General features: G+C 48.3%; 1 protein-coding gene and 1 long non-coding RNA gene across 4 annotated transcripts in view; one reads left to right on the top strand and one right to left on the bottom strand.

The window, feature by feature from the left end:
- CAPZB (capping actin protein of muscle Z-line subunit beta) overlaps positions 1-17740 on the bottom strand; it is a 68249-nt gene that overhangs the window by 47350 nt on the left and 3159 nt on the right. For 2 of the 3 annotated variants that reach the window (XM_039703122.1, XM_039703123.1), the window contains exon 1: positions 10616-10745. The exons of the other annotated variant lie outside the window; for it this stretch is intronic. In XM_039703122.1, coding sequence (XP_039559056.1) covers positions 10616-10726 — 111 coding nt within the window. In that variant the 5' untranslated portion in view covers positions 10727-10745. Of the gene's footprint in view, positions 1-10615; positions 10746-17740 lie in introns of those variants that run through there. 3 annotated transcript variants of the gene reach the window in all.
- LOC120499407 lies at positions 10878-17178 on the top strand. The gene is made up of 4 exons (XR_005626870.1): positions 10878-11043; positions 11205-11347; positions 11465-11573; positions 14751-17178. It is a non-coding gene; the product is annotated as an uncharacterized LOC120499407 (long non-coding RNA).

The raw sequence follows: 17740 nt of genomic DNA, 5'->3' as shown, positions 1-17740 counted from the left end.
TGGAGATCAACCTATACTCCATCTCCCAGGAGGGCTCACACAGACCTGCAGCTCTCCCCATCCCAAGGCCATTCCACTGAAAGGAGGTAAAAGACTCATTTAGAGCTCCTGGCCTGACAGTCAGCAGGAATTTGCTCCCTTTATCACAAAGCCCTGTGGATTGAATCTCCCTTCACACCTCTGCTGGGACACTCCTGCTCTGAGACTGTTCCTGCTGAGCACAGAGCTGGGCAGTGTTTTCAAACAGAAACCCAGGCTGCTTTCACTTCTGGGCTCTATTTCTGTACTAGCCCCACTTGCAAGCCCCTGAGCCAAGAGCTGAGAGCTCAGTGCTACAGCAGTGGGAGCTCCTCCCAGTTCAGCCTTTCCTGGGAAATAATTCATAATAATAATAATAATTGGGGCCACCAAATCTTTTCCACCAGCAAACCCAGTACAACATTTCTGCCCCAGGCATGACTGTGCTCCCCTTCTCCATCTGTGACATCAGCTGAGAACAACTGTGGGACCCAGAAATTACTGCAGCTGAAAAAGCCACACCCCTGATGTGACAGATAAACAGCGTGCAGACACTTCACACCCAAGTTCCAGTCAAGACAGCATCCGAAAGGTTACCCAAATTTAAAGTACAAGCTGCATCTCAATGTCCAGACAGCAAAAATATGAGGTAAAAACCTCAAGAGACACTGCAACCAGAACATCTGCTCAATGCCATGCAATTCAAAGCAACCACACATCAGATCTCTCTGGTCACTGATCAGTTTGCAGGCAAAATATCTCTGGAAATTAATCCAGGGCCAGAAGTACACAACCAGAAAGTGACTTTTTTCCTTCCTTTCAAGCTGCAGACATACCCAAGACTGTAAATCACATATTTCCTGTCAGTTCTCCCAACAGGAATGTCTGACTAACGTTTCAGCTTTGTGGTACTACAACACTAAGTTTTTTTTTAATTGAAACAGATACCCAGCTTCCCCTCCTGCCTGTCATTTTAATCCCTGCCAACTTCCAGAGCTCCAAGGGCAGAAGACTCCCATTTCCAATTACACAATAGGATAGTATTACTGCTAAAGCTGCAGCAAGGGTTGAATTATTGTAACCCCTGGGTAATAAAAAGTACAGTAGTATGTTAAGTTGCAAGGTTCCCTTCTCAGCTGTCAGCATTCACTTTTTAGGATGTTAGATGGGAACTGTCTGACCTGGGAAAGCCCAGAGAAGTTCTGCACTCATGACATTTCCATCAGCTGCACATATTCCTCGCAATCTGTTTTTCCACATGATTTTTCCCTTGACTATTAACCCTCTTCTGGCAGATCCTATCTAAAACCACTTGTAATGGACTCATAAATCACAGCTCTGTGACAGCAAGGTGTGCTGGGGAGAAACAGCAATAGCACAGTTAGGAAACAATCAAAGGTAATAAAACCTGAACAGAGACTCTGCTGTGGACAGTCATAAAAGGTCAAAGATTATTAAAAAACAAGACACTGATGCAGACCTCATTCTCCCTCTCTTCAGCCACTTTTACCTTTGTCTGGTTTTGGCTGGGATGATGCAGTGGCTTTTATTATCTCAAACACTTCTGCCCACATGGTATGCTCAGGACCGAGCTCAGCCCGATCTGCTGCGGTCAAGACCAAACAGCCCAAGTGCTGACACCACTCCTGCCACGAATACCAAGTGAGAGGGATTAGAGATTAAAATAAAAGCAAGAAGTGATGGATCAGAAGGCTTTAGCAGAAGCTGCTGTGCTCTGGCTCCCCCAGGTCCCCTGTAATCTGTATTTATTTACAGAGCAATTGTACAAGTCACGTCACAGCTTTTGAGTCAGCGACTCCTCCTTGGAGATGTTCTCCTGCATATTATTCATTTCATTCTGCAGTGCTCCATCTTTTAAGTACAACTGAGCACACAGCCCTACTAGCCCAAATTAATGACTGAACACACTCTCACAACTTGTTTTTCTGAGTTCAGGTGTTGGTGTTGTACACACTGCAAACACAGCAAAAACACTGAGCAGCTTTTGTCCTCCACTGCTCCAGGAATGGAACACAGGTGAAATTCAGAGGGACAAGAGGGACCTTTTTAAAAGAGGTTCTCTAGGAACAAGCAGCTCAAACATCTGCCCTGAAGGCTCATGAAGAGGAACTAAAATAATCCATGGGCAAGAGAGAGGCAAGGCAGCTTCACTTTCCTTGGCACCAGAGTGCTGCTGACACGGGACACTTCTCACCATTTCAGGCTGCCAACACAGCCAGGGCAAGTCCTGCACAGATTAAAGAGCACCAATGGCCTTCTGGGGGCAGCTACCAAAGGGATCTTCTCCTCCAGACAAGCTCAAGGATCAGTGTTTTGCCAAATCCTTGGTTATCACTTCAGCCTCCAGCAGCTCTTTCAAGCATCCTTGCAATCAGCTGTACCTGATTTCCTTCCTCATTCCCACCTCCAAACCAGGCCAGTTTTCTGCCCACAGGACAAGCCCCAACACCCCAGCCCAACTCTAAAGCAATTATCAAGTGAGTTATAATACACTGAAGGCACTCCCATCTGTGAGCTCCTAAATAATCCAGAGCTGCCTGCAGCCTGATCTAATGGATCAACCAGTTGTTCAAAATGTTTTACACCCAGGGAGAAGGAACTACAACCCCTGATAGCCTGGAGCAGGGCACTTGTGTGTAATTCCCTAACTGTTTACAAGGAAGGATCAGGCATCTCCAGGAGCACGTTCTGCAGGTGCTTTCCACCCCTGTAGGTGTTCTCTGACCAGATGCAGTTCCTGTTAGCACATCCACAGAGGCCTACAGCACACAGGGGAAAACTAACATTTCCTTGGCACCTCCTTCCCAGCAAGGATGCATTTCCAGGTGGCACATACTTGGGTCTACTCTCAAAACTAATGCATCCCTTTAGTTTATATAAATCCAGAGCAAGTCTGCATCATGTGCCCAAGGAAAAGAACCATCACACACCACCAGAAGAGCAGGATGGAGCAGCACCAAGGCTTTCTGGGAACAGCTACTCATTCCGACCTTTTGCCAGGATCACTAATGATTTCTGCACTAGCATTTGTCTTCTGGGTAACAGAAACAATGTTTTATTTATTAAACTTGTCATTGAACATGACAATGCAATTTACTGGCTTTCATCTGATGCCAAGAATTCCTGTGAAGCATAAAGTTTGCAAAAAGTCACTTCCCAATAAATCGTGGCAGTGAGTGACTATGCAATCTGCCAGCCCCACATGAAAGAGGAAAGTGGGGCTACAGATAAAAGTTGCACAGATTGCAAAAAAACATGCTTAACTTCTAATAAACAGATTAAAGACATTAAACTTGCCTGTAGAACTGACCAACTTTGCCAACAGGTTTCATGATTAATGTTACTGCACAGTGGGGGATTTTCCCCATTTTAAGTCTCGATTTCACAAAAATAAGATTTTCTTTCTTAGCTCTAACTACAGATAGAAAATCTTAGCCAAACAAAATGCAAATAACCCATTACAGCATGGCACTGAGAGAGCAGAACTCAGCCTGATTTTGCAAACTCTTTCTGAGGCAGCTGCAACACCTGGTTTCACTACCAGGAGAGATGAACACAAGCGTGTTTGTGCCCCAGAAGGTTTTGAAATCACCCAGTGCAGCAGGTCTGAGTTGGTTCACAAATCTGGTGACCTGTTTTTCACACTGTCTTCCTGCCTTCCAGTCAAATCTTCTGAGGAAGAGCCCAATCCATCCCTAGAGAAGGGCTGCCTAATTTTTACAGGGGTCACTTCTTTCATTTTTTTTAATTGAAACCATAATTACTACAAATACAGCAGCTCTTGAGATTCAACACTGCCATTTGCCATCCTGACCATCTGCAAACATGTCATTTGTGATGCTTTCTTTTAATCCTGCTAATGCCCAATGACCTTTTCAAATGCTCTTTTCTTCCATGCACTTCTGTTTGCTCCATGTTCCAATCAGGCTGGTCACAGAAGTTTTAGAACTGCTCAATTAAAATGGAGAAGTGTTTTCATGCAGAAAGAGCAAAGTTAGGAAAGTTGGTCTTGGCCTGACAGATCCAGGTTCTCCTTCCAGTCAACTGCAACTTAAATTCAGTTTTGTGAGAAATCACACCAAAAACATTTGAGAAAACACACACTGCAGAGCAGCAGGGAGCATGCACTGTATCTGAAGGTGACAGCAAACATCCTGTGCTTACTGACAGCACAACTAACAGTGTCAACATCCCAAATTCAGGATTTGCTCTACCTCAGCTCTCTGTGGAGCCAACAGCTGCCTGGCTTGAGATGCAAACTCAGCACTTTCCAGCTCCTGGAGGCTGCAGCCAGGGTTGTAAATTCAGGAGATAACTCTGGCAAGTAACCGGATGCCTGGCAAGGCAGGCAGGAGGCAGAGAGGATCTCTCATTAGCCCTCTTCCCTGAAAGTTCTCCCATTCCTCAAAGGTCAGAAAAGTAGGTTAATATGCCTTCTGCTTGGGTCTCACATGACATACCACAGTGACTGCCCTGCAGAGCTCCCACCAGTCCAGCTCTGCCCCAGGAATTCAAGTTTTAAACCAGGAAGCTCCTGGTTTTGCACACCTACAGACCACAGGAATATCACACCTAACAACATAGTCACACCTGCCAGAATTGCTTCCTTTGCTGTAAGTCCCAGACCTGCCCATCCTTGCAGGTTTTTCTTGCCTTCCTCATCCCCTCTGAACCCACCTGACCTACCCTCCACCACACCTGCAGAGCAGCAGCCAGCTCCACAGAGGCTCTGTGACCACTGCAAGCAGGGGTGACATTTCTGTGGCAGCAGGGCTCACCTGGCAGACACGTGCCAGCTTCAATCCCACCACGTTTTTCCTTCCTTCCCACATGAAGTTAGCAGTTATTCCATCTGGCCACTCTGCACCTTCCCAAGCTCTGGATTAGCCCTGCCTGGACTCATGGCTACGTGAAGCTGGTTTTGGGCACCAGTGGGGCACCATCAATGCTGAGCCAAGATCACACCCAAACCTCTCTCGATGACACCTGCACCTGCAGGGTGGCAGCACCTGGTGGATGAATACAGCTGTAGCCAGCACAATGCAGCTGATATTTTACCTCATTCCTCCATTTCATGGCTCTCTCCTCCCTTGAATTAACACACCAAAAGCCCCATCTCTTGTTTCCTGGGCCTGTCTCAGGTTGCAAGCCCAGGCTGGCAGCCAGGCCCCCACTGCCTGGGCTGGCAGAAGCTTTTTAAATCCTGGTATTTACCAAGGCAAAAATGTCCAGGGAAGGCAGGTAACACGACATCACTTTCAAACTCAGCAGTTTGTCTGACGGAAAAGAGAGAAAGTATCACCTAAAGAAACACAAACGAAATTCCCTGAGAGAATAAGGAGTATTTTATTTATGGTGGCTTCAGGCAACCACTAAGCTTCTGCCTTCAGTGCAGTCTCGAACATTTTTCCTTCCGCATAAAATCCTCTTACTTAAGTGCTGTTTTCAGCCTTGTTTCAGCTGATGCTGCTAAAACTGTGAGATCCTGAGTTCTGCTTTCACCCAGGCTCGTAACACACCCACTTTGCAACAAGGACGTGATTGAAATTCCAAGGCAGTGCACCAGGAAAGGACTCACTTTGTGTGGAGGACATCCCCTTCAGACCTGGGGAAGGACACGCTCTGCAGCAGGGCTGCAACACCTGGGCTCCAGTCCCCAGGGGCTAAACCAGAGCCAGGGCTCCCAAACCATCCCTGCACTGAAATAATGCCACTGATGAAAGATGAACTGGGGAGGCTCCATTTGCATAGAGCAGGAATAAAGTAGGCAACTTCTGAGCAGGGCAGCCAGATAACTCAAGTGCCTGCAAATCCATTCCCTAATTCTGCAGCCCAGCTTGGAAGGTGTGGCACAAAGCAGGAGCTCAAAGCAAGCTGCATATTTCCTTGTAGAGCCTACAAGAGGGAGGGAGGGCAAAACAGCAACACCAGATAACACAAGGAAATGAATCTACTGCTTGGTGCCAAGGCTCAGACCACCACTCCAGGAAACACAGCACCAGGTATTACCTAATGCAACTGAAGTCACTCTAAATAAAAGATAATTTTGGGCACAAACCGACAGAATAGAGCCTGCTTTCAATTCCTCACTCAAAACTCCACTCCATCAAAAACACAGGATTCCATTGCATTTGGCACTCCAGAGGAGAATTACAATGATTTAGCTGAGAAACAAGTAAAGCCTCTTCCTCAAATGATAAACCCTCTCAGATCAACTACCAGAGCTTTAAAACTTCCTCAAAACCACATTCCCCCTCGTGCCACACCAAGGAAGTCTCAAAAGCAAAAATCTCATCTACCACACAGGCAAGAGCCCCACCTCCCCAGGACAGCCTGTTTGCAACATCTGCTGCCATCCTGCTTTAGGACATAGGGCTAAGAAGGGAATTTTGGCCACTGGATCAGGTCCAGGACCCCTGAATTATTCAGCTCAAGTCACAAGAGTTTCACACCCTCGCAGGGTTTCAGTCACACCTTAACCAGGTTTCCACTACAGTACTTGGTCAGTTCTCACAGGAACACCTCAGTCACAGACCATTAAATATTTAAGAAAGCATCACACCAAAGATGAAGAAAAAGATCAGTTTATACTCCAGATTGAAGTGGCCACACCCCCACTACACTGCCCAGCGCTCCTGATCTTCAAGTTAGAGAAGCTTTTTAATTAGCACAACCTATCAGCAAACATGATTTGGGCTAAAGCCCAACTAGAGAGAGCAGGAAGCCTGGGAAAAGCTTGTGTTGGTCAGACATATTAATTACTCCTTCAGGGATGAAGCCTCTGTGCTGCAAAGAAATTCAAATTTAAATCCCATGTTTTTAAGTGAGTTTTTTTTTGCCCTTATTCCTGGAAATGGTTAAGGCTTAGGAAGAACTGAAGCATACACAAGGTTTGGTCCTTTCTCTTTGCATTAAGGAGAGACACAAAGATTTATTTGGTTGAGGCTTTTTAAATTCTTCAGGACTTCCAGCATGAATCACTGGGAATACAGGAAATTTTATATTGCACTTTAAAAATCAGTTTAAGAATCACTTTATAAAGTGATTGACTAAAACATATTGATAAAAATGGAAGACCAGCATCTCTTTTGAGTATCTTCTACTTCTGTAATCATCTCCTTCACCTGGAAAGAAAAGTCATTAAAGCACATTGGATCAAAGTGGGGTAAAACAGAGGGCTGAGCACGGACAGGGCTCTGAGCAGCCTGCCCTAGTGAAGGTGTCCCTGCTCACAGAGGGGGCTGCACTACATGGCACTCACAGGTCCTTCCAACCCAAACTACCCTGGGATTCCACAGCCCTAAACTAGGCACAGGCACCTTTCAGAACCTCACACTTCTCCAGTAAAATTGCTCCCTTCAGCAGGCACTGAAAATAGTTTTATTTACCTTGAGGTGGGTCTATCTCAGTGTGAACCAGCTCAAAGGGGACAAACTGCAGCAAAACACTTCTCTACAAGTTTACCTTGCAGGGTAAGGAGCTCCTTGGATGTGACCAAACATCCCCACAAAGGGCAGGCACAAATACAAACACGGGTACTGGCACTGTCTACAGAAGTATCCTGAGTCTAAATTTGAATTTTAAGCCTTTGGGGTGACTGCCTGAAGGAGCTGACAGGAAGGATGGCACCAGGCAAGGACAAGGGCTGGAGGGACAGGACACAGGGAATGGCTCCCACTGCCAGGGGGCAGGGATGGGTGGGATCTTGGGAAAGAATTGTTCCCTGGGAGGGTGGGGTGCCCCTGGACTCCTGGAAGCCCAAGGCCCAAGGCCAGGTTGGATGGGGCATGGAGCAGCCTGGGACAGTGGAAGGTGTCCCTGCCATGGCAGGGATGGAATGGGATGGGCTTCAAGGTCCCTTCCAGATCAAACCATTCCACATTCCCTGATGCACCAATGGCAAACTGGACCAGTAGAGAGCACTGGGGAGTGCTGGATGATGATGAGCAACCCGAGCTCCCCAGCCATCCTCCACCCAGAGAGGTCAAGGGATGGATGGAAAGCAAAGCTGACAGCTGTGGAAGCAGAAACTGAGAAGGGCAGCATTGTCATTTTTCCAAAGAAAGTAATTTCTCAACTCAACTCCACTAATAAGGACTAAAAATAGTCCCCCAAAAGAGCTGAGCTGCACTTTCATTCTGTTTCACTCCCAGATGTGAACTAGGCCCCTATCAGCACACATATTTACCATATGAGGAAATCCTGTTTGAACAACTTCAGCTGCTGACCGCTCTCCCCTCCCCAATAAACCACAGACAAAGCATCACTGCAATGGCAGCATTCCCTCTCCCAGTGATATCCTCTGACTTGATTATTTTGGGAATTTGCCGTTTAAGATAACATTTAGCTCAGCTCACACACTTGGCTTGCCTAATACAACACAGACTCTACAAAACAGCTGAAGTTGGTGTTTCTCAAAAGGCACAAGGTGCAAAGGACTTGCTGTGGGTACTGAAAATGTCCCCACACCTCCACAGCACATGGTGGAGGTCCAAAAGGGACATGACCAGGTCACAGATGGGCTCTGATTCCAGACAAACAGCTCCTATCCAGAAAATCTCAGTGACCCTGAGCAGCACACGAGGTTTGTGGTGGTGTCACTGTCCCATCACACACCCTGGGCTGTGCTTCACTGCTCCTTTCTGCCTCACAAATCCTAGATGGGTGATGCACAGCCAGCACTACACTAGACAGTCTGAATTTATGGATGATTAAATCATAAATTTTGCCAAAACTGCCCTCTTTTCCTCAAGAGTTGCATAGCAGAAGAAATCCTTGCTAACATGATCAGGCCAGTTTACATAACCTGGAAATGAAGGGTTTTATTTTTACAAAGAGTAACTGGAATCTGTCCATTCACAACCCACAATTCCAGAAATCTCAGCAGATCCACTCTCCCAAGTCCTGCTTTGCCCTGGACAGTGCATTCCATTTATTTTTAGCACAGGAGACACCATCCATCCAGGCAGTTTTCAAGCTTCATGTGTTGCCCTGCCCTGTTTCCCTGAGCACCTGACTGAAATGTGGGCACAGCTCCGAGCTCTCCAAGGAGACAAAGGTTCCCAGCTCTGCTCTGCACAGACACTGGTAACCCTGTGGTGCCAGGAAGGGGTTTCACCCAATATCCTGCCCCACACCAACTGCTCTCTGCAATGGAAGGGCCATTCCATCCTTTCCAGGCTCCATTTCTGGTCTCAAACCCCCAAAAGCAAAGCTCCTGGAAGAACCCTGAACACTGGGATTGCACACGAGTTGAAACTGGAGGCTGCAAGTTCATCCCTGGAGTCCACTCAACATTGGAAACCACCACAAAAGTCTTGGAAGTGCTGATCAAATTCCTCCTATGCCCAGTGGTCTCCACAACTAAACAAGAAAAATCCAGAAGGCAGCAAAGCCTGCTAACATTCAGAAAATTTCCAAAGGACTTGTGCTGTACCTCCTCCAAACAACTGGCACAGCTACATTTAAATCCTGACTGGATTTCCTAACAGCACAGTTTTACATCCCCTTCCAAGAAGGTGGTACCACTGTTGTTATTTTCCATGAAGCCTCCTCGTCTTCTCTGAACTCTTGTCCTGTGATAATTTTTGCAGTGCCATAAGTTAGGGCAGTTTGCTGGAATCCCAGTTTGAGATTCCACAGTCAGGTCTTGCACACAGAGATGTCAGTGTGTTAGAACTGGGCACACAGCTGGAGCAAGATGCTCCGTGCTGCCAGGACCCAGGTCCAGCACCTGCTCTTGTTTGAACCAACACGGAACAGAACTTTGATCATAACTGCTCTTCACCTTTCACCTGACTTTAAAGATCTTTATCCTGCACGATACAGGTGGCTCCAGCTCCAGAGAAAGAACACAAGGCATTGCCTCTGAAATTCCTATGGATGAAGGCAAGAAGTAAAGGATTACACTTGTGTGGTTAAACAGCCTTTACCCTGCTGCAGAGCCAGGCTCTGGGCTGCTCTTTTGTGAACTAAACGCATTTGGACATTGTTGAATTGTCACGCTGGAAAACCTGAATCACAAACCCCAAGAGCACAAAGTGATGTGAGTCCCTGCGTGCCCGAGGCGGCTCGGGAACAGCCCGGACAGGGAGCAGGGCAGGGCAGCTCCTGGAGGTGCTCCCTCTGCACAGCACCGCAGCGAAATCGAAAGGGTTTGCGCCCCGGGCCAATCCACTGGGGAAACAGCGAGAGGGATCACGGCACCCGGCTGAGGACACTGCGGGGACAGCACCGTTCGAGCGCGGTGCGGGAGCACAGCCGGGAGCCGTGGGGCTGCAGCCCCGGCCCGGCTCCCCGCAGGGCCGGGCACAGGACACAGCCTGCCCTGGGGCACGGGAGCCGCACGGGCGGCCCCGCTCCTAACTGCACATCCTTCCCTCGGGGAGCGCCGCCCGGGACCGGGGCCGGGATCGGGCACTGACCGGGCAGCGCGGCCCGGGCGAGCCCCCGGGCCCTGCGAGCGCCGGGCAGAGCCTCCGCTAGCCCCGGCCCCCCCCGGCAGCGCCCTCAGGCCGGGCCACCCCTCCCCGAGGGCGGGGCCGCGGGCGGGCGCACGGGGCCGGCCCGCTCTCACCATGTCGGCTGGGCGGTGCGCGGGGCGGTAGAACGGCGGCGCCTCCCGGTCCGTCCCTGTCGCTTCGACGCCGCGGCCCGTCCGCTTCCGCCGCCGCCCGGCAGTGAACATCCGGGTCAGCGCCGCCGGCCCCGCCCCCGCGCCGCTCCCCGCCAATCAGCGCGCGGCTCGCCGGCCATCGCCAAGTATGGATGCGCGGCGGCGGGGCGGCCGGGGGCGGGGCCTGCGGGGGGCGCGCCCGCCGCTCGCGGCCGGCCCTCAGTCGGGCCGGAGCCGCTGCGCGGGAGCGTCGCGGCTTTAACACCCTTAAACGCACTTGTTTAAGTTTAAATGAAAGGCAGCACGAGGCTGGCGCGTAGCACGGCAAACCCCGCCCGGGAGAGGTAACGAGTAGCAAACTCGTAAGCCTAAAGCTGCGTTTTACACAGGTAAACTGCAGTTTGCACATGCCGGTAACGTATTTGCCAGGTCTGAAGTGATATGGAAGAATGAGCAGCCTCCAGCTGCTTAAGGCCAGGGATAGTTATTAATTCTTTTTGAATGGAAATGGTAAATTACTTTAAGAGGAATGATTAATTCTTTCTGCAAGGAAGTGCTCGGTGTGGGCTGGGCGGTTCCTGCTGGAGGCCTTCGGGGTTTACAGCATCACGGGGACCTCAGGAGACATCTAATCCAGCCCCCACCACGGCAGAGTCTCCTGGAGGTGACTGGAGCAGGATCTCCCAAATCACGGTATATGTACTAATAAAACATTTCTATTTTGCTCAGACTGTCCCAAAATAAAGCATTTTTTCTATTACTGGAGTAATTCCCATTACAGTGGTTTGAGGTAAGACATCCCAATTCCAGGCTCCTGACCTGTCCTCAATAAGGGAATCTCAGAGCTACAGCTGACAATGATCCCAGGAAAACGTGAGGATTCGTTAAGCACCGACAGCTTCCTCTGCTTTTGGAACAGGTCAGGCCGTGTTTCACCCCACTTTTATTGCCAGGACCCCAAAAACCTCCCTTGGGACTCTGTGCTGCACACTTGGCCCTGGGGAGCCAAAAGTGCTTCCCTGGGTTTGCTGTAGTGCTGGAAATGCCAGCATGGGGTGAAAAAAGGGCTTTTCCTTGGGTGCCACAGACACAGGTGTCACAGAGCTTGTCCCTTGGGTGTCACAGACACAGGTGTCACACAGGGTTTTCCCTTGAGTGTCACAAACACAGGTGTCAGAGACACAGGAGTCACACAGGGCTGTCCCTTGGGTGTCACAGACACAGGTGTCACAGAGCTTTTCCCTTGGGTGTCACACACACAGGTGTCACAGACACAGGTGTCACAGAGCTTTTCCCTTGGGTGTCACACACACAGGTGTCACAGACACAGGTGTCACAGAGCTTTTCCCTTGGGTGTCACACACACAGGTGTCACAGACACAGGTGTCACAGAGCTTTTCCCTTGGGTGTCACACACACAGGTGTCACAGACACAGGTGTCACAGAGCTTTTCCCTTGGGTGTCACACACACAGGTGTCACAGACACAGGTGTCACAGAGCTTTTCCCTTGGGTGTCACACACACAGGTGTCACAGACACAGGTGTCACAGAGCTTTTCCCTTGGGTGTCACACACACAGGTGTCACAGACACAGGTGTCACAGAGCTTTTCCCTTGGGTGTCACACACACAGGTGTCACAGACACAGGTGTCACAGAGCTTTTCCCTTGGGTGTCACACACACAGGTGTCACAGACACAGGTGTCACAGAGCTTTTCCCTTGGGTGTCACACACACAGGTGTCACAGACACAGGTGTCACAGAGCTTTTCCCTTGGGTGTCACACACACAGGTGTCACAGACACAGGTGTCACAGAGCTTTTCCCTTGGGTGTCACACACACAGGTGTCACAGACACAGGTGTCACAGAGCTTTTCCCTTGGGTGTCACACACACAGGTGTCACAGACACAGGTGTCACAGAGCTTTTCCCTTGGGTGTCACACACACAGGTGTCACAGACACAGGTGTCACAGAGCTTTTCCCTTGGGTGTCACACACACAGGTGTCACAGACACAGGTGTCACAGAGCTTTTCCCTTGGGTGTCACACACACAGGTGTCACAGACACAGGTGTCACAGAGCTTTTCCCTTGGGTGTCACACACACAGGTGTCACAGACACAGGTGTCACAGAGCTTTTCCCTTGGGTGTCACACACACAGGTGTCACAGACACAGGTGTCACAGAGCTTTTCCCTTGGGTGTCACACACACAGGTGTCACAGACACAGGTGTCACAGAGCTTTTCCCTTGGGTGTCACACACACAGGTGTCACAGACACAGGTGTCACAGAGCTTTTCCCTTGGGTGTCACACACACAGGTGTCACAGACACAGGTGTCACAGAGCTTTTCCCTTGGGTGTCACACACACAGGTGTCACAGACACAGGTGTCACAGAGCTTTTCCCTTGGGTGTCACACACACAGGTGTCACAGACACAGGTGTCACAGAGCTTTTCCCTTGGGTGTCACACACACAGGTGTCACAGACACAGGTGTCACAGAGCTTTCCCTTGGGTGTCACAGACAGCCCCAGTTTCCAGGGAAGTGCACAGCTTGGCCATGGATCAGGTTACAGCCAGAGCAGGACTGCAGCACACGAATTTGCAGCACAATGGAGCCCATGCACACAGAACAGCTCTCAGCGGTGCCAGAAACAAAATGAACCCGGGAGGGTGGAGAGAAAACAGGAGAACGATGTCAGGAGGAACAGGAGCTGTATTACTTCACAGAAACACAAAACCACATAAAACTGCATCCAGAGCCAGTACCAAACAACCCCAAAGGTGGGAAATTATCCTTCCACATCTGGAAGAGCAGCCACATGACCTCAGAAGGCTCGAGAGAGTCCAAATTCAGTTCTTTGCCACTGTTCCCCAGCCTAACCTCCTTCAGTCTGCTTTCTAAGATGGAGCAATCCCAAATGGCTCCTATTTTGCAGTTCCCAGACCCTCCTCCAGTCCTTGCATTCCCTCCGAGCTGCCTCCCAGCAGTAATTAAGAAAAGCAAACCTGTTCATTACACAGGCCAAATTATTCATTCTTTTTCCAGGGATCCACACCTCTAATGCTCCTCAGGGCTGGGAGGCTGGAACTGATAAATTTGAAAATGCCTGTTCTAAAATTCCCTCTTTCTGTCACAAAATTCATGCAAAGCACTCAAAGACGTCTCTACTTGTAGCAGCTTTTAGTTTTGAACAGAAACAGCTCCTGGCTGCTTGCTGGAGCAGCACAGCAATAGCAGAATTAGGCAGCCCAATATATTCCAAACAATTTGAGCTCTAAATGAATGTCGAGGCCAAGAGGATGTTTTTCTTAGCGGAAGAAATACAAGCATCCTGGATTTTGTTCTCCTGCTAATAGGTATAAAGAAGAATAAACAGCTGCTTTTTGTTTCCCCAAAAATATTTGCATTAAGAAGATCTTCAGATTCATTTTGAAATTGATGTCACATCTTTTTTCAAATGAAGACCAGCTGTTTGCTTTGCCCGTTTATAGCAGGCCATGTTTCAGGGATTTTTTGTTGCTTGTTTATTAAGATGTAGGACCAGACAGCTGCGGTTTGGTGTGGGGAGTGGATCCCAGAAGGTCCATGCCTGTCACCACCATCCCACCTTCTGCTGGGATTTGTGGGGAGGCTGACACCAAATGCAGCAAATTCAGGGTTATTCCATAATCCAAGTGCTGAGAGGCAGGTTACCTGTGCCTCAGGCAGTTCCCAAACCTGCTGGCATGGATCACCCACCCACAGGAAAGAGAGCTCCAAAGGGCATTCCCCCTCTCCAAAAGGAGGGTCTGTAAACAAAGGAAGCAAACAATGATGTCAGTTGACATCTTAATGGCCCCACAACATCAGATTCATGTGCAATTAATAACAAAGCTTTTGATCCTGCAATCAGCAGCTCTAAAATCCATGTGCTTTCCCTGTACATTTGATTACATTCGAGGAAGCAAAAGGATAAACACTTATTAGCATTACAAAGTACTTTTCACATTCAGCCAGAACTTCCTGAAGCATTTGTGGTCCAGCACGATGTGGTTTTTATTTTATCCTCCTGCATGTGTGGTGAAATGCTATTTATTTTGTTTATTCCAGCATTTATCCAGGACCAAGGGTGACTGTGAGAACATGCTGAGGAACAAGGTCTGAGAGAAAACCTTCATGCTTCACTGAATAGTCATTTTTTGTAATAAAGAAAGAAACATCTTGACTTTTTCTTTTTCTTTTTTTGGTCAGATTGCCCATTTTCTTTCATGGCACTTGAAAGATACGTAAACTTTTATTAGGAGTTCTCATAAATTGAATTTATTGCTGCAAGAGTCTTCCAGCAATGGTAAAGTTTAGCTTGCTGGGTTTTATTAGTCAGAGTCAGTAAAACAGCAGCATCACTTGGTCTGAGGCTGAAAACCAAGTGTTTCTTGGAAACTAATATAGGAAAAAGGTACCTACAACACTACCCAATGTCTTGGAATTCTATGTTCAAGCCACAGATAATTCTCACTATGGAGATCTTTGTACACAGTGTCAAAATAGCACACAAACAATAAAAAGTCCCTCATCCTGAATCCAAAGCAGCTTTGCTGAGTGTATTCTTGGAATTTAAAAGTTTTTAGAGTTTCCCCATTTCCTGCACGAACTGATGAGTAACTCCAAATACCAGGTTTAATGAAAAACAACATATTTAGTGTGAGGTTTGAGGCATTCCCCTCCCCGCACTAAGAATGTTGAACCAGACTTTTTTCCACTCCACCAGCACCCAAGCAGATCTGCTCCTCTGGTTAATGGAAAGGCTAAACCAAGGTGTCCACACACTGCAGGACTGCTGGGAGCCCTCGTGCTCCAGCACATCCCACTTAGCTGCATATCCTGGGACACTGGTCATTGCTCCTCCTGCAGCTGCTCCTTTAACTTTGTACTTTCAGCTCAGAAAACTCGAGAGTCTTCAGCCTGAGCAAAGAGAGTGTTGAGGGCATTCTTGTCAAGCTTGGTCATTAACTAGCAATAATGTCTGTGGCTTTTCATTTAAAAAGAATCAAGGAGAAGCTGATTAAATATAGCAGAAAGAAACAAAACTTTCCATTCCCTTACTTTTTCCTTGACACGTTGCACTTCATTTGAAGCCTGCTAATATACCAGCCAAAAGAATTGTAAGGGCCTGCCTGGATTCTTTCTTAATACAATGGTCACGGTTCAGTAGCTAGAATCTGTATGGAATTAGCCAGAGACATGGACGAATGGAAAAACATACTAAAAGGCTAAAAACCAGCACTTGTTCATGGGATTATTCATTAGAAAAACTCATCAATACAGCACAAGTTTTCTCTTTCCACTATTCTAAAAAATGATCACAAAATAGTACACAGAAAATAAAGACACAAAATGTCAGAGCACTGCTTTTGCCTGGAATTTCAGAGTTGGCAAAAGCTTGGGTCAGTGTTTCCATGCAAGTGCTTTCCTGCCGAGCTTTTTGGGGCAAACTTGATGTTCACAGTAAAAGCAGCCTGGAGCAGAATTAGCACAAGGAGCTGTGACACATCTTGTCCCATTTCTCCAAGTTCTGCTTCAACAGCCATACCTGACAGCTGGAAGCAGCAGCACCACACACTGAATCCAGCCAGAGTGGCGTGGAAATCCCCCAGCAGCAGCACAGGGCCCATGGACGTGGATGGGATCCCCACGGGAAGCCTGAGGGATGTTGCACTGCAGCACAAGCTGTCCCTCCTGATGCAGGGGAGGATTGCTCACCCCACAGCATCCGACTGCCATCCACAGAAAATCAATAAGGACAGCACAGGAGACTTAATGGAGTTGCTGGCACCTTTCCCATTTCAGGGCAAAGCCCTGCTGAGGAGGGGTTTCTTTCTCCTCAGACTTTTTTTTGTTGGTGTTGTTGCTCAGATAGCTAAAAGGTTTTCAAAGAGAGAAAGAAGCATCAGTGTCTGTTGGTGAATGTGGCTTATGTTTGGAGGAAAAACCCAACACACTGGATGGAGATTGAGATCTGGAGCTTCCCACCCAGGTCTGAGCTCTCTGTAACATGAAAGAATTGTTCTGGAAGTACAGGAAACAGGGAGTGGGGGCCCACACTGAGGCTGTGTCAACCATTACAAGCAGATAACTCCTACACTGCTGCCTTCCTGTGCAGATCTTGGCAGAAAAATAAATAAAAAATATATGTGTGGGAGGTGATTCATGTTATTTAAATCTATGGGAGAAGCTGCATGTGTATTCTTTGGAAAAGAGGAGAGCAAGAGTGTATTAGTATCCAGTGGGGAAATGACACAAGGGATGCTTTAGGAGTCTTTGAAAAAATAGGATAAGAGGTGATATTCTCATGCTGGGGAAGATTCAAGGTTTAAAGAAAACTTGCTGGGAACTTTTGAAACCAAAACTCATCCTGCTCTATGGACAAGCCAGAGGTAACAGCTGAAAGGAAGCTGTTCTGTTGAAAAGGGTTTGAATTCCAGCTGGTGCAGTTCCAGAGGAGCTCCTCACCTCCAATGCAGCTACGGAACCACAGAACCCTTCTGGCTGGAAAAGCCCTCCCAGCCCATCCAGCCCTTCCCCAGCTCTGTTCCCTGCCCTGGACACGCTCCAGCCCTCCAGGTCCTTGTTGTGGTGAGAGCCCAGGACTGGACACAGCACTGGGTGTGCCCTCTGCAGGGACCTTCCAATGGACACCAAGGAAGCAGCAATTTTGAAGAATAATAATGGTACTTATTCACCTGAGATCCCCAGTCCTCTGCCTTATCTGATGCCTTCTGTGCAAACCCAGCCAGTGTCCAACTCCTAGTGAGCAGTACTTAATTAATGACTCAGCCAGGTGTACTGTTAACAAAACTGGGGATATACAAGGGCTGAACCTACTTCAGCTAGAAGGTGACTTCCACCAGAGAAATACAGGGCTCATTTTGAAGCTTCCTGGCTTCATTTCCTCCATTTATTCATACACTTACTTACTGGAAAGAAAGGAGAGGAGAGCACAAGGCAGGGAAGGAATCCTGGGACAGCACATGCTGGGCTGTAAAATGCAAAGAAGGTTTTTGCAAACCGCACGTTCCAAACATCACCTTGGAGCCCCACAA

Source organism: Passer montanus, unplaced genomic scaffold (genome assembly GCF_014805655.1).
Source record: "Passer montanus isolate IOZ18808 unplaced genomic scaffold, ASM1480565v1 scaffold160, whole genome shotgun sequence".
NCBI classification, from domain to species: Eukaryota; Metazoa; Chordata; class Aves; order Passeriformes; family Passeridae; genus Passer; species Passer montanus.
The sequence above is the reverse complement of the archived record's forward strand: the minus strand, read 5'-3'. Positions and strand labels throughout refer to the sequence as shown.